The sequence below is a fragment of the Siphateles boraxobius genome, unplaced genomic scaffold, assembly GCF_051911475.1.
Source record: "Siphateles boraxobius isolate OS27281-9 unplaced genomic scaffold, OSU_SipBor_1 29, whole genome shotgun sequence".
NCBI classification, from domain to species: domain Eukaryota; kingdom Metazoa; phylum Chordata; class Actinopteri; order Cypriniformes; family Leuciscidae; genus Siphateles; species Siphateles boraxobius.
In genome coordinates, this window is record NW_027508908.1 from 19,800,752 (window position 1) to 19,816,638 (window position 15,887).

General features: G+C 36.5%; 2 protein-coding genes across 4 annotated transcripts in view; both read right to left on the reverse strand.

Moving 5' to 3' along the window:
- Nucleotides 1–4,447, reverse strand: part of cnnm2b (cyclin and CBS domain divalent metal cation transport mediator 2b) — a 42,113-nt gene extending 37,666 nt beyond the window's left edge. Inside the window, exon 1 of one of the 2 annotated variants that reach the window (XM_077246793.1) lies at nt 2,785–4,447. In XM_077246793.1, coding sequence (XP_077102908.1) covers nt 2,785–4,234 — 1,450 coding nt within the window. In that variant the 5' untranslated portion in view covers nt 4,235–4,447. The remainder of the gene's footprint in view (nt 1–2,784) is intronic. The other variant, XM_077246792.1, reaches the window with a different exon arrangement.
- A 1,713-nt stretch (nt 4,448–6,160) lies between these two features.
- as3mt (arsenite methyltransferase) lies at nt 6,161–15,024 on the reverse strand. 2 transcript variants are annotated; one of them, XM_077246823.1, is made up of 11 exons: nt 14,945–15,024; nt 14,667–14,703; nt 14,144–14,271; nt 13,580–13,730; nt 11,803–11,939; nt 11,414–11,483; nt 11,151–11,232; nt 10,878–11,009; nt 9,506–9,648; nt 8,556–8,687; nt 6,161–6,655 (listed from the first exon to the last, which is right to left on the reverse strand). In XM_077246823.1, exons 1-11 carry the CDS (start codon nt 14,968–14,970, stop codon nt 6,551–6,553), a joined length of 1,143 nt encoding a protein of 380 aa, XP_077102938.1. In that variant the 5' UTR covers nt 14,971–15,024; the 3' UTR covers nt 6,161–6,550. The 2 variants fall into 2 exon arrangements, with proteins under 2 accessions (XP_077102938.1, XP_077102937.1); XM_077246822.1 differs by having other exon boundaries at nt 14,667–14,712; nt 14,945–14,997.
- Between the last annotated feature and the right edge of the window lie 863 nt (nt 15,025–15,887).

A 15,887-nucleotide genomic window follows, 5' to 3' on the forward strand; every position in this document is an offset into this window, starting at 1 on the left:
CATTTGGATTAATTTTATAATGACCTTTTTCAACAATGTACCTGGACTTTTAATGTAGGGACAGAAACTTCTTACGTTTCATTAAAAATATCTAAATTTGTGTTTTAAAGATTAACCAAACTCTTGTGGGTTTAAAACGACATGAGGGTGAGTAAATGATGACTGAGTTTTCATTCATGGGTGAAATATCCATCTAAGGTTTTTTTTTTTAAATAAGTTTGTTCACTAATTTTCTTTAACAAAAATAATATTAGGCTATACAGTTATAAATTTTTTTTTTATTTGAAAACCCCCAAATGTATTAATCTTGGTGACAAATTAGCAGAATTTGCAACAAAAATGTACAATACATTACAGAAAAAAGTTTGTAATGTATGAAAAATAATTATGTACAAGTTCAATGAATGCAAATTGTTATACGCTGCATTGACAGTTCTCTCAACTGTCTCACCCTAACCCTTGATGGTGGGCAATCCTTATTGTTGAGCCCTTAAGTTATTTAAATATTTCATTATAATTCCCCACAAATAAGAAAAAGCAACTCTGTTTAGCATAGAAAATATTCTAACAAATAAACTCGCATACTAAGAGAGAAAACCAAAATACCCACTCAACATGTAAGAATCTTTGCAGCAGCAGCAAATGCCTTCTGAACTGCACAGCTTTGGGTTAAGCTCAGATGATGAACAATGCCATTCTCATTAAACACAAAACTGCTGTTTGGCAGGGGTCCCTTTATGACACACTAATTATTTCAATCATAAAGGAGCTAGTCTGTAGCTCTAGGAATTTCAGTGCTGACCTTCAAGGTCATGATTGCAGTCAGAAGTCCTTCTCATTCGGACCCACATTAGTTGACTATTATATTAAAGACATCTGAGTCAATTTTCCTCTGTCAGAATCGAGCATCATCTACCTCATGTTCAAATGCTATCATGTAAGTTGGCTGCAGAAATAATAAAAGCAACTTTTGCCACTCAAAAAGCAAAATCAAAGAGAAACAAATTACACTTTGAAGGTGTGCTTGGCAGGAGTGATGTATTTTGTTCCTACTTTAGATGGCTGTGCAGCTCCACAAGAGGCATTAGATTAATTAACACTGACTTACACTACAAAGCACTAAGTTTGAACTGAGAGAGTGCCCAAACTACAGCCAGATTGACGTGAAACTTTGTGCCCACTCCCCTAATCAGTCATTAGAATACCAACAGCCAATCGTGAGTTTCCTCTGGAGAGAAGCCAAGAACAAAAGAGTCACAATCATAGCCAAGGTTGGCCTCTCATAATGGCTGTGTATTCTTGTAGTAGCTAAGTCATGTCACATTTTGATGCCTTTTCCCGCAAAAAAAATAGAAATGAAATGTATTAATGCATTAGATGAACTACTATAGTTTATTTTGACATTAATTGTAAGCTGGTTTGACTTTAAATAAAATATCAGGTTTGCAGAGGTGTGGATACTGTCATAAGATCGTATGAGGCTGTCTAATGCAAACTGATAATGTAGGCTATTGATTATTACATTTAGTAAGTTTGGTCTGTACATTATGATTCACACCATTAAACTTTAAATCTACTCTGTCTTTTTTAAATCTATATGGGAAATAAGCTATTAAATAGCCTACTACAGTTTTCTTTTTCAGAATGTATAAGAAATGTCTGCCTACTTAAAAAAATTCCCATCAAGACTCACCATTTTACCACATAACACAAAATACAGATCGTTGATCTGGCATGTTATTTCATGCATTATGAAGTATTACACCTAATAACCCCCCTGAGTCATCCTTTAGCAACTGTGAGTACACCTGCAGTGTATTTCCATTGCATCACTACATTCTCACCACTGCTGCAAGCATTAACCCTTAGCTATGTGAGGGCACATCGAGATACCGCATTTCCCTGCACTCAGGTACATTGTAATACGTTTGTAGGGTCCTGAGGGCAGCAAGTGAGGTCAAACAGGCCAAAGCTAACAACTCAAAATAGTTTTAAATAGTGCAGGAACACTCAAGAAAGAGCAAGCAATGGGTATGGAGAGGAAGTATTAGCAAACTCTGAAATGGGATGACCATAAATGACAAACTAGACCTTAAATCTCAAAAGTTCACATTATAACTATAACAAATTATTCCCACCAATGTAACACTATAATGTGTGTGTGTGTGTGTATATAAGCTAATCCAAATTAAAAATGATCCAAAAAAGTGCAATATGTATTAGTCTACTGCAAGTTGCCGATTTTACTTAAAATCTTAAGGCATTCAAACTTAACTTTTATCCCAATTCAGCGAGTTTAAAAACCATTATAGGTGATAAAAAGTGGGAAGACAGGACTTTAAAGGATAACGTGGGATGAAATAATGATGGGGGAAATACCATAATAGCCTATATGTACGGTATTACATAATTATTAGCCTATACTCAATTAAAACTAAATATTTAAGTACCTTCAAGTAGGCCTAAACTGAATTAATAGCATATAGGTTGCCTTTCATGTCAATGTTTAAATAACCGAATAGACATATGTTGGTCAAAACAGCTAAAAATAACTTTGAAGAAAAGGAAATGTAGAATCTGTGAATGAAATCTAGTCGTGCGTAATACAGCCGGTGCGTAAAAGGCACGCCACTGCCTTGATATAGACATGATGCATGATAGTCTAGCTTTCATATGACAATAAAACCTAGGGCCTATATGCAACGTAGAGTAGGCTTAAATAGTAGGAAAACACACAATGCGCATTGTTCAAAGACACATCTCTCAGCGCGAGCGCATTCTCACCTTTCTTGAACTCCTCCAGCATAGCGTCGAGTTTAGTGTCGTTGAAGACGAAATGTAAGGGATGGCTGTAGAACTTCGTTATCGTCTTCAGTGGGGTGCAGTCGTCGGGATCCACAAACGCAAGGTCCTTCACGAACAGCAAGTCCACGATGTTGGACCTGTCGCCCTCGAATACCGGAATGCGCGTGTAGCCGCTCTCCATGATCTCACTCATGGAGTTGAAGTCGAGCGTGGCGTCGCCGGCGATCATGAAGCAATCGCGCAACGGGGTCATCACATCTTCCACTGTCTTAGTCCTGAGCTCCAGCGCGCCCTGAATGATGTTTAACTCCTCTTTAACCAAGTCATTATAGGGATCCGTGACCCTCAACATCTCCAAGAGCTTCTCTCGATTGTACACGGTGCCAATCTCCTGTCCGAGGAGGTAATCAAGCAGTTTACTTACCGGATAGGACGCAGGGAAAGTGAGCAGCATGAAGAATTTAGTCAAGAAGATTGTATTAGCACCCACAGCGAGACCGTGTCGTGAACATATAGCTTGAGGCACAATCTCCCCAAATATCACAATGCCAATGGTTGACATCACTACAGCTATCAATCCAGAACCGGCGATATCATCCAACAAAATGGTCAAGGTTGTGTTGACCAGAACATTCCCCAGAAGAAGCGAGCAAAGCAGGTAGTTTCCTTGACTCCTGACAGGTTCGATCTTCCTGGCGTAGTTCTTCTCCTTCTCCGTCCCGCAGTTCTGGACGATCTGGAGCTCCATGGGATCCAGAGCCATCAGACCCAGGTTCAAGCCGCTGAACATGCCCGAGAGGCAGAGCAACATGGAAATAAAGGTGACCTGAAGCCAGAAAGGGAGCAGAAACTTTCTCTCCTCCACCACGATCACTTTGGTGTCCTCTCCGTCGTGATAGATCCACGTGGTCTCCGTCCACGGGTCGTGCATGCCAGCCACAGCAGGTGTGGAAGTGGTGATGCACAGGTAGTACGCTTTGCTCCTCTCAGTCTTTCGCAAAGGTTTGACCTCGATTTCCACGATGCCAGACGTCTTGCGGGTTAAAATGATGTTGGGTAAGATCAGAATATCTGAAGTCCTGATGCCACAGGGGTGCAAGCCCGACGTGTCCTCCTGACTCTTGTTGTCTCCTGAGGAGCTGTCGATGTTGCCAATCACTCGACTCCTCTCGTGTTCCGTGAAGGCGATTTTGGACCATGTCTCGTTGTTAATGTTTTGCCCGTACACCCTCAATCTCACCCGAGACCTCTCACTGACCCGCAAATAGCCCCTGTCCATGAAGGAAATGTCGTCCGTGTCCTCCAGTCTCAGCCCGATGATGACAGTCTCCTCTCCCCCTCCTTCCTTGCCACTTGTGGGAGTAATTAAACAACTGCTTGCAGTAAAGAAAATCAAAGTAAAAGCTCGGACCCGGCTAAGTGACGCCATTTTTGAGGGGGTACTGGAACCGACTGTTGATAATGGACAGCCTCTTGAATGAAAGGGCTTTTAAAAATCAGAGCCAATCCGGCTTCATCTCCGCAGCGCGTCGCCTTGACTTGTGCATCAGGTCTCGCTGAGTCCCACTACGCGGCTGAAACTGATCACACTTCAGCGAGAGCAGCGCGAACTCGTGCCTCTACTGATGTCTCGGTGACAGGCGACCTGGGCAGCCAATCCACTGGCGCAGCTGGACGTTGGGCGGGGCCTTCGCTGCTGGAACAGCCAATGAGCTCCGTAAACAATCGCACTTAATGCAAACGAGCGCATACAGAAGTTTCCTCGTGACTGTTTTTTGGTGTTTTGAGGAAATTTGGTGACAGCATTTTTGAATAATGCCAAGATACACTCGGGAAATGTAATAAATAACTAAACAAGATTTTTGAGAGTTTCTTCAACAGTAGGCTAGACTTTATGGACAGCCTATAGGGACAACCTTACCTATGGACTGATACATATCACATTCACACTAGATTGTTTAATTTATAGTGTAATTTATATCTATTTACAATGTTCAACAGTAATTTGGCATCACACGATAATTCTGTAATTTTCCTTTTGTATTCACAAATTAAAATGTGTCTGATAGCATTCTGTGCTAAAGTGGTGGGAATTACATTTTAAACGTTTTTGAAAATAAATGGCATCTTAATGTACCCTAGATTTAATAGCCTGAATTTATACACAACAAAAATAAATCTAAAACAGATATTTGCCTTGGTTTTTCTTAGATCAAAAACACTGTTCCCTTCTAATAACCAGTATACTTGGAAGGAATACAAAATATAGGCCTATATATTTTATACAAAATATTAAGCAATTGTGAACAAAATTGTTGGTTGTGCTGGAAATTATGCCTCATTGAGGAACATCATAATTTGTTTAACATCAAATGAAATTGTTGTATGATTGTTACATTTATGAAAGTATAACCATCTCTATATTTTAGGGGGTTATTTCCTTTAAAAAAAAAAGTCAAATTAAATAAATGAAAAATAAACAGAAGAGTGTAGACAGGAAAGTATGGGTAAGAGGGGAAGTGGGATCACAGCATGTCCCAGGTTGGGCTATCGGGGACCCATATATCCAGAACATGTGCACAGCTGCACCACAGATCTTACAATAATTCATATCTTTATGTTGGATTGAAAGTTTGTGTCTGGGACAAGGGTGAAATAATAAAATCTACACAAAAATAATTTGAAGAGAAGCAAAAAGGTGTGACGGAAAAAAGTTGAAAAACATTAGTTATAAACACCTGAGACAAAAGTTCTCAAAGTTTGAGAAACACCACAATGCAGACATTTTGAACAACGATTCAGTCCTTGTCATTCTAAAGAAAATTAACAAAGTTGTGCATTTATTGTGATTACTCAAAAACTTATAGGCTAATAGGTAACTATTTACCTTATATAGATAAGGCAGGGATTAGAGGGATTTTTGCAAAACCTATGAAAGGATGTAAAAATAATCATGGACTCAGATCTCCGTACAGTGTGCATTTTATCATTATCAGGGCCAGAGATCAATCCAGACCAAAGGAGAGTTTATTGATTATGATTGATTATTAACTATTTCACAATCCTAAAAATCTTCACAGGTGGAGAGAATTTTAAAAACTATGCTGGAAAAACTTTTTACTCTACAATGGAATTCTGTACAAGATTCCTTAAGTTTCTATAACCTCAAATTCTGGCCATATTCAGAAAAGAAAATTGGACCTATAATCGCAGCAAAGGGTTGATGTGTTCCCCCTTCTCACCTGAAAATCATGTTGTGAAATGTAAAGGGATGGGGGCTAGATTACATTTAATAAAAGGTGATTTTCATTTGAGAGACCATGAATATTCTCCAGATGATAGTAAGCTCAGGGAGTCAGCTCAAACATTTTTATTACAGCAGTGGAAAGAAGTGATTGGATTACAAAAGATCAATAAACCATGAGTTTTCAGTTAGATTATATCTGGCAATACAATAAAGATACAATAAAGATTAAATCTGGCAGGTGAATGCTTTAGATTATGCAACTATATAGACTTCTGATGTACAAGATATTGCTATACATTAATCAATATGCTTAAAAATGCATGCAAAACATAACACTATACTGACCGATGTCCTCGTTTTTTGGTTACCTTTAACAAATTATGAGTAATGTTATATTATTATTTTTTTGATTTTTTTAAAAAATCAGAGTTAAAAAATTAAAACCAATAATTTGTTGTTTTCAAATCATAAACAAGCAAAACTGATGTTAAATTAGATTCAGTTGCGGCATGACTCCTGGCCTGCACAGCACCCCCCAGTGGAAGCGGTTACACTCGCACTGCCCAACTGCTGGACCAGTTCAAAAGGATTCATTGACACTGCCTGAAGAGAGAGAAACATTATCAGTGGTTGGAAGTACAGTATTTGCATTAATCATAATGTATAGCTATTTGGTTCCAAAGTACTCAATGACACAGAGCATTCAGACTGATTCATTATGCAACTGCAGCCCATTATATCATTGCTGTTTAAAAGTTCATTGCATTCAGGGGCCGAAAACTAGTGTTGTATAGAACGGGGCTTTTCAAACTGTGGTCCGAGGAAAGTTCAGAGAAAAATTATGTGTAAAATGTGTTTTAAAAACTATATATACCTCTTCAGGTTTATATATATATATATATATATATAACAAAATCAAATTTGGTGGGGCAAGTGCATCAAGAAGTTTGAAAACGTTGGGTCTAAAACAACAGAAACAGCATCAATCTGGGTGCAACCCTTCCTTATTACACTTTCAAATCAGACAAAACCAACACTAAAACAAAATAGAGCTAATACACTGTAAACAAAAAAAACAAAAAAAAAGAATTTCTGCCTTTAATGTTTAAGTACAATCAACTTGGATGTTTAAGTAATTTCAACTTAAATTGCATTAAACTCACTTAAAAACAATGAGATGAATCTTGCATAACTTATAAAATGTGAAAATTGCTTAACTTATTTTGATGTGTCAAAGCAAGTGTAAAAAACATATTTCCATTACTTATTTTTTACAGTGGGCAAAGAACATACCTTATTTAGTATGTAAATCTTGTTTTGATTTACAATATTAAAAAAAGATTTGGATTTATGACATATATCTCTGATATTTGGCAATGAGATTATATATTTATGCTTTCTGTGTGAAAGTAAAAATCCACTGAAACATGGCGGGAACCTTTTTAGAAGTTTAAGAAACTTTTAAATCTTTTATGAATGAAACCAAACCAATGATCAAACATACATTTAGTTAGGATTTCTAAAAATGGAGTAAATCTGATCCAGGCACCACCAGTGATCATTAAACTGCCTGGTGGATGACCACCTTGCGTGTTTTTGTAAGTCGATTCTGGTCCTTTTTTTGTGTCTGCAAAGACTGAATCGCCAACAGCACTGATAAGATGGCATTCTTTGTTTGGAAGGGCGGACATTCCTCTGTGTTCAAGGTTTTGTGGTACAGATGGGTGACCTTGTGTGTCTGTATAGAGCAACTGAAAGTCCAGAAATACTCACGGTAAAAGTTCTTGCTTTTCTTAAGGGTAAAAAGAAGTTTAAATTACTTCTCAGCAGTATAGGCTACTATTAGCAAATATTCCTACGCCACCCACACTGCTGAGAGCACGATTTAGAAGAATATGCAATATGTGTTGCTTGCTTTCCTCGCAATAAAAAAAAACAAGCAGGCAAAATGACAGCAGTGAGAATACAGCAGATAAGAAAGCATCTGATCATAGCGAAGTAGATATGTTTTCACTAGCTCTGCAATTTGGCACTTTATACAATAGATTTATTTAAAGCAAGTAGCTTTACTGTATTAAACACGAAAATCTGCTGCGAAAGTGACACTGACACATTTTTTCATGTAAAATAAGACAAACCCTCAGTACACACGTACCAATTATGTAATCGCCACAGCCATTTGTAGTTTGAAGGCGTTTACCAGCCGGAGCAAACTTTCCTGGAAAGTTCGCTTTGGCCTGATTTTGTTCGAAATTGTCACACCAGTTCGTTCTTCGATTTCGTAAAATATAGTATAATAATTTTTCAATGCTAGATGTCAGTTCTGTGATAAACACAGTTTTTGTTGTTTTGAAAGATGTTGAGTCTAAAATTGCAACAAATTTATTTTACCACAGAAACTGAAATAATATTGAATGTAGAGGTGTGATATACTACCGTATAAGTGCATTGCTGACAAATAGAGGGCAAGAAAACGAGTTATGGTAGGAACTGAGTCACTTACCTTGGGTTTGGCCCAGCATCCTCCAGAGGCGGAGGTGTTCACCTCCTGAGGCTGAAATGTGAATTCTTCAGCAAATCTGGAGTTACTCAAGATACTGGCCACATCACCATCCACCTCCATCACTTCATCAACCTAGACAAAGTCCCAGAATTGTCTTGATTATGATTGTTCACAAAATACACGTCTTTCAAAGTTTAAGATCAGTTAAATGTTTGTTTTTTTAAGAAGCAGCTTATGCTTTACTATTTAAAATAACTGTTTTGTATTGTAATCTATTTTAAAATGTAACTTATTCCTGCTTCAGTGTCACATGATCTTTTAAAAATCCTTATAATATGCTCAGGAAACATTTCTTCTTATCAATGCTGCTTAATATTTTTTGTGCAAACTGTATTTTTACTTTATTTCAGAATGCTCTGAAGAATAGAAATTTCAAAAGAACAGTGTTTATTTTAAATATAATAATTTTTTTGCCATATTATAAATGCCCTTACTGCCATTTTTGTGTTGAATTATTCAATTCGACCTTGCTGAATAATTATTAAATTCATCCTTGCTGCATAACTATTAATTTCTTTGAAACTTTTGTAAAATGTCAAGGTTTTTATGCAGCACATTTAACTTAATAATTACATGTTTAGCATTTATATGCATATCATTTTCATATATTATTACCATGTGACCAACAAAGTAAAAGCTAGGAATATAAGAAATAGTTTTAAGCTCACACTTACATGACACTTATTTTCCAGACAACATGATAGTGACATATTGTCAAGATTCAAACAGCTAATCCATGGATGTAACTATAACATTACTGTTAATTTATTCAAAAATATGAATAATTACTAATGAGACAAAGCGGAGAAAGAATGTGCAGGATCTGATATGCGTTATGAGCTCTGGTGAGTAAGTAGTTAAATTCTGATGAACTGGATGTAACTACATACCTTAAAGGTAAACTGGGCATCAAACTCGAAGCTTTCCTCCACACCTGTAATGTCTCCATTGTACATGACCAGACAGGACCTCTTCTCTGAACCTTTTGGTAACTTGAAGAGCCGGTATGTGGCAGACACAAATTTGTAGTCACCTAAACAAATTTTACAAATCAAAATGAAACTATAAATATCTTAACATTTCATGAATGTGACAAAGATGACAAAGGATGGCAAATGCAGAATGACTTAATGTAATGACTACCAATGGGAGACAAGAGATCAGATGATCAGCCTCCTGTCTACTAATGTAATCAAGTGTCAGCAAGGTGTGTGTTGTGTTGTGTGCGTCCTGATAAACCCTACAATATGGGGATAAAATGTCCCCACAATGATGGCAATATCCGAAATCCTTGTCAGGACATTTTTTGGTCCCTATGAGTTAAACAGCTTATAAACCATACAAAGTGATGTTTCTTGAAAATTTAAAATTCAGAAAGTTTTCTGTGATAGGTAGGTTTAGGGGTAGGTGTAAAGGAATATAATATATAGTTTGTACAGTATAAAAATAATTGTGTCTATGTAAAATCCCAATAAAACATGAAAACACAACGTGTGTGTGTGTGTGTGTGTGTGTGTGTGTGTGTGTGTGTGTGTGTGTGTGTGTGTGTGTGTGTGTGTGTGTGTGTGTGTGTGTGTGTGTGTGTGTGTGTGTGTGTGTGTGTGTGTGTGTGTTTACCCAGATAGACTGCCATTTTGTGCTCTCTGAGCTTATAGATGGTTGCAAAGGCAAAGAGAATAAGTTTATTCTCATTCATCTTTGTTATGATGCATTATGCACTGGCGCAATTTATAAACAACTTTTTTTCCTCCAAAATGTTCAGCATTAATGCAAATCATCCAAAATGTTAAATGCATCATATATACTTTATATATAATTTTAAGCTTGGTAAAGAAATGTACAGCAGTTGCGCTTATCACTTAATAATAGAACTTATTAGTTCTACACACAAGAATGTTTGTGGCACGAAAACCTAATAAAAATGTCTTGGTATTAACACGTGCAGCACATACGTGGTAACTGTGGTATAAGAGTAATAATTTCCTCTAGATTGCTGCCTTAACCAATATCACAAGAGTAAGAGTGTTGTTTGACTGAAGATCAGCATGGTTGTGATTGAGCCTTAAAGGGACAGTTCATTAAAAAATAAAAATGTTCTAATGTCATTCTAAACTGTATGACTTTCTTATCTGTGGAACACAAAATAAGTTTTTGGCAAAATGTCTATTTATGTTTTTTTGTTTTTTTTCCAGAACAGAGTTGAGCCAATTAATTTCTGATTACCATTACATTGTTGCACATTTCCCCATTTTAATGTCTCACCAAGAAGTTTCTGTAGCTCATTGTTGCCCACAGTGATGATACTAGCAGTGACCAGTCTGGGTTTGCAAAACCCAACCTCTTCAGCCAGTCGTATCAGGTCTTCCCACCACAATGCTCCACTCAGGCACTCACCTGATCAACATATGCAAATAAGCCTGTATCAGTGTCAGGTTTTATTTGTTATGTTTAACACAGTGCCACAACTAAAGTTAAACTATATCTTGTAACAATTAGAAAGAAAATAGGCTAATTAGGATCAATGCCTTTTCTTACCCCATAACACGCTATTGGCCTTAAGGTCTTCTGGGATTCTAGCATCACTATAAACATCACTAAAGTACAATTCCCCTCCATCCTAAAAACAAAGAAAATGAAAATTATTTTTGTTTGTTAATGAGCTAAATATTCAAAATTATCCAGTGTCATTTCAAATATTCAAATGAATGCTTCATATAACTCTTATAATTAGTATTGAAAAATTAAATAATTGAATTCTGAAATGACTCAAAACACTGGTACGAGTGTGAAGTAGTTACCTTTAGTACACGGTAAGCCTCCCTCAGGACACTGGTTTTATCTGGGGACAGGTTCATCACACAGTTTGATCTATTGAAAGAAAGAATGAAAACCGCCAAATTGGCTGTTTATGCAAGCTAGTAGTGGAAACTGAACAGACTGAAACCTGTTGTAAAGAATAGTCTAACATGAAGAAAAAAAGTTTGCTTTTCGGAATTGAAAGTCACCATGAAATCAAAAAGGACATATCTGTTTGTTATAGTATTTATTATGATTTTTTTTATTATTTTGTTATTCATGTGCCCTCATGTTCCACTCGGATGTACTCCACAATAGGGATGAAAATACAACCGCAACTTCCATTTTATGGTGACTTTAAGGGTATTATTTTGAAACTTTGAAAGCTTACATGATGATATCATATGATTTCTCCTCTAGACCTGCTTCAGCCAAGGCCTCAATGTAACCACAAACAAAATTCACATTTGGCTTTTTGTAACCAAATCTTTGCATGTGGTAGTCAACGTACTTCTGGGCCACCTCAAGCTGCAAAAAAAAGAAAAGAAAAAAAAAAAGTGTAGTTCACATATACTGTTTTTGCCATTATATCTCGGATGTGTTAAATAAATAACTTTTTTTTTTATTAAGACTGTCACCCCAGGTTTCACAGACTTAAGAAGGCTTAAGCTAGTCCCAGGCTAAAATGCATGTTTGAGCTGTTTTAACTGAAAGCAACTTGCACTGATATATCTTAAAGTCCCCTGTAGTCAATAATTTTGTTCCTTAAAACTCATATTTGATTACCAAAATGACATTTAAACGATTTTTCCTTGAAAAAAAATTATTCATGCCTTAAAATAACTTGAATGTAACTCTACAACCTTGCCTCATTTAGTATACGCGTTCTATGCATATGCAAATTGTCCTCGCCTCCACTCACTCACACCAGCTCAGAGATCCACTCGTTGACGATCACATCGTCGTGATTGGTCACAAGGTAGTTTTTGATTTCAGAAACACCAGCGAATTCAAACCGTTTTTGACCCGGTCTTTGGTTCACAGCAGTTTTAAGGAGAAAATACTCAAATGCAATGGTGTTGACTTATACATTTGCACATGGTTTGTCTTAAAGCACATTAAAAACACCACATAGACATATAAACAACATTTAAAGTATGATTTCACCCAGGGGGACTTATGTTGAAAATATGCATTGAAAATATGTCGATGCCATTGTTTTGTCTCAAGATGCACACCAGTTATGTTTTTTTCTAAGGCATGTTTATAAAAGCTAGTTAAATGTCCTAATTAAACTAAGGACTAATCCTGGCTTAATCTAAACCCTGTCTGTGAAACCGGGTCTCCATCTATTAAAATAATTAAACACTATTAAGGCCCGTTCACACATAGAACGATAACTATAAAGTTAATACATATAACAATAACTGTTAGCGTCCACAACAATTGTTTATTATAAGCACCCACTACAGTTTTGTTGTCTGCTTTAAATGCTCGAGCTTTTTAAATTAAAATCAAATTAAATTTAAATTTGTGGCAGTGGCTCAGTGGTTCATGTAGGTTGTCTACAAACCGGAAGGTTCGTGGTTCCATTCCCGGTTCCACCTGACCAAGTGTTGAAGTGTCCATGAGCAAGACACCTAACCCCAGCTGCTCCCGACGAGCTGGATGGCGCCTTGCATGGCTGACACTGCCGTCGATGTATGAATGAGTGAATGAATGGGTGAATGTGAGGCAATATGTAAAGCGCGTTGGTGGCCATGGGTCTGTTGAAAGCACTATATAAATGCAGTCCATTTACCATTAAAGAAGGGTGGATTCTGATTGGATTCAGGATTCAGTGTTTTTGACATTGATTTCCTCTATCGTTACCATTCCTCTGTGCCATTGTCATTATAGTTGTAGTGTGGACTCTGCAGTGCTTTTACTTATTTATGCTTTTATTTAGAATAATTTTTAAAACTATATCTTTATCATTATTGTTATCGTCCTTGGTGTGAACAAGCCTTTAATCTCATAACTGGTTTGGAGAAGACTAAAAAGGTTTTGTCTTTTAAACTGAAAGGAACTGAAATATGAAACAAGCACAAAATTACTTATTTATTAACTGTGTAGCACATTATTATTCAAAACCCTGTAACCCTAATCTGCAGTTCAAGGGAATTGACCTGATCTTCAGTCATGTCGATGCCTGTAACATGTCCCTTCTCTCCTACGAGCTGGCTGAGCATGTAGCAATCCCGTCCACTCCCACAGCCGAGATCAAGCACCCTGAAGCCCTCCAGACACTCAGGGACCACCAGACCACAGCCATAGTACCTGAGAGGACGGAAACAAGTTTATACTGCCACCAAGAGCCAAGCATTGAAACAGGCATATATATATATAGGTTAATAGCTCGTTTAGAGAACCTTTTCATGATATGCTAATTTTTTTAGATAGGAATTTTGGGTTTTCATGAGCTGTATGCCAAAATCATCAGTATTAAAACAATAAAAGACCTGAAATATTTCAGTTGGTGTGCAATGAATCTAAAATATATGAAAGTTTAACTTTTATCATTACATTATGGAAAATAATGAACTTTATCACAATATGCTAACTTTTTGAGAAGGACCTGAGATATATATATATATATATATATATATATATATATATATATATATATATATATATATATATATATATATGCCTGTATTGCATCAACACAACATTTATCATGTAAACCTCACTTTTGAACGACATCTGGATGGATCCCTGCTATTACTTTTCTCACATATGCAGGGATAGACTTGGCAGGCGGCACACAGGCATTGCTTTTCAGGTCAGATGTATTCTTCAGTGTCTTTCCATAGTACTCCTGTATTAATGGTGAGAAGGTGTCAATTGTCTGCGATGTGAGATGCAAAATATATACACCCATACATACAAATACAGTGTGTGTGTGTGTGTGTGTGTGTGTGTGTGTGTGTGTGTGTGTGTGTGTGTATATATAGGGGTGTCAAAGGTCGGTCCTAGTGAGCCACAGTCTTGCAGAACTTTGCTTCAACCCTCATCAAACACACCTGAACAAGCTAATCAACAAGGTCTGAAGGGCTTTTATCAGAGTTGGAGAAAAACTCTGACTGTGGCTTTCCAGCACCGACGTTCGCCTCCCCTGGTATACCCAGACACAGTATATACAATTTTTAACAGCCCTTTTAAAGTCAACAACAGAGTTTCGTCTTTTAACGTTTGGAGAAATAGGCTACATACCTTCACCTCATTGTAGACACTTGTAACAGCCTTGTTACTGTGAACACTAATAAGAAACTTTACTGAGACTAATTGACATTGTTACAGAATATATGTTGTGCAATGATACAGCAAAACTGGGAGACACCCAAAGACTTTCTGTCGCTATGTTAACGTTATATCAATTTTGTTATTGTTATTACAAAATGAAAGCTCATATTTTGCCAGCTTGAATGATACTGCAAATCACACGTAAAATATTCGAGTAAACTACTGAACCACTTTTTTTTTTAACGTACCTGACTGCTGTAGATGCGTCTGCCATGATTATTATGCGAAAATGTGTTTTGGTCTTTCTGGGTTTCGGTAGTTTGAGAGGTTCAGCCAATCAGTGAACAGTAGTCCACCAGTCTTAAAGGGACTTTGAGACTGTAAAGTCATAGGAGAGTGATGAAATACTGTCATGATGATCCAGTGCCCGAGTAAATTATTAATATAATGTGATTAAGAAGACTACTATGGGTTTATTTATACTAAAGTCGGTATTAACCCGGTACTAACCCTAAAAGGAGTATATATATAAAAAAAAAAAAAACAATAAAGACATATGAGAAAATTCATTGCTATTTTCCATCTAATTAGGACATTTTTTTATTTTTTTTATGTTTGTATCCCCCAGGATACGTCGTGTTACATTTTGGCCACATTTTTAAACAATTGATTTCCTCATAACTTAAACTAAATATTCTTTATAAAATTATGTTGAACAATAAGTATAATGCTTATTTATGAATATATTAGCCTACTGTATCATATTGAATAGGCAAATGTCTAGGGCCTATAAATTATCCAATATGAAAAAACTTTGCTGAAAAACTTCATGCATTCTGTCCTCTGATTGGTGATTCATCCTTTTTTTTTTTATCAAGTAAAACCATAAAGTAAATGTAAGATGAACAAGCAACATAATGAAGATGAACAAGCAACTTGGGTTTACTTGATCATTCATACATAATTTTATAATGTTAAAATGTTTTTACATTTGTTCATGTTAATGTCAAATATGACACAAAAGGCTTTTGGGGAACATTTCTTTGTCCGTCTCTCAGTTATCATTGATAATTCCAGGCAGCGAAGTTGCATCTCAGTTTGTGTCAAGTTTTTGACAATTTCACATGTAAGTTCCAAATGTAGTATAGCAACAAAAGATTAAATGGAATGTTAATAAAGCTTTTTAATTTT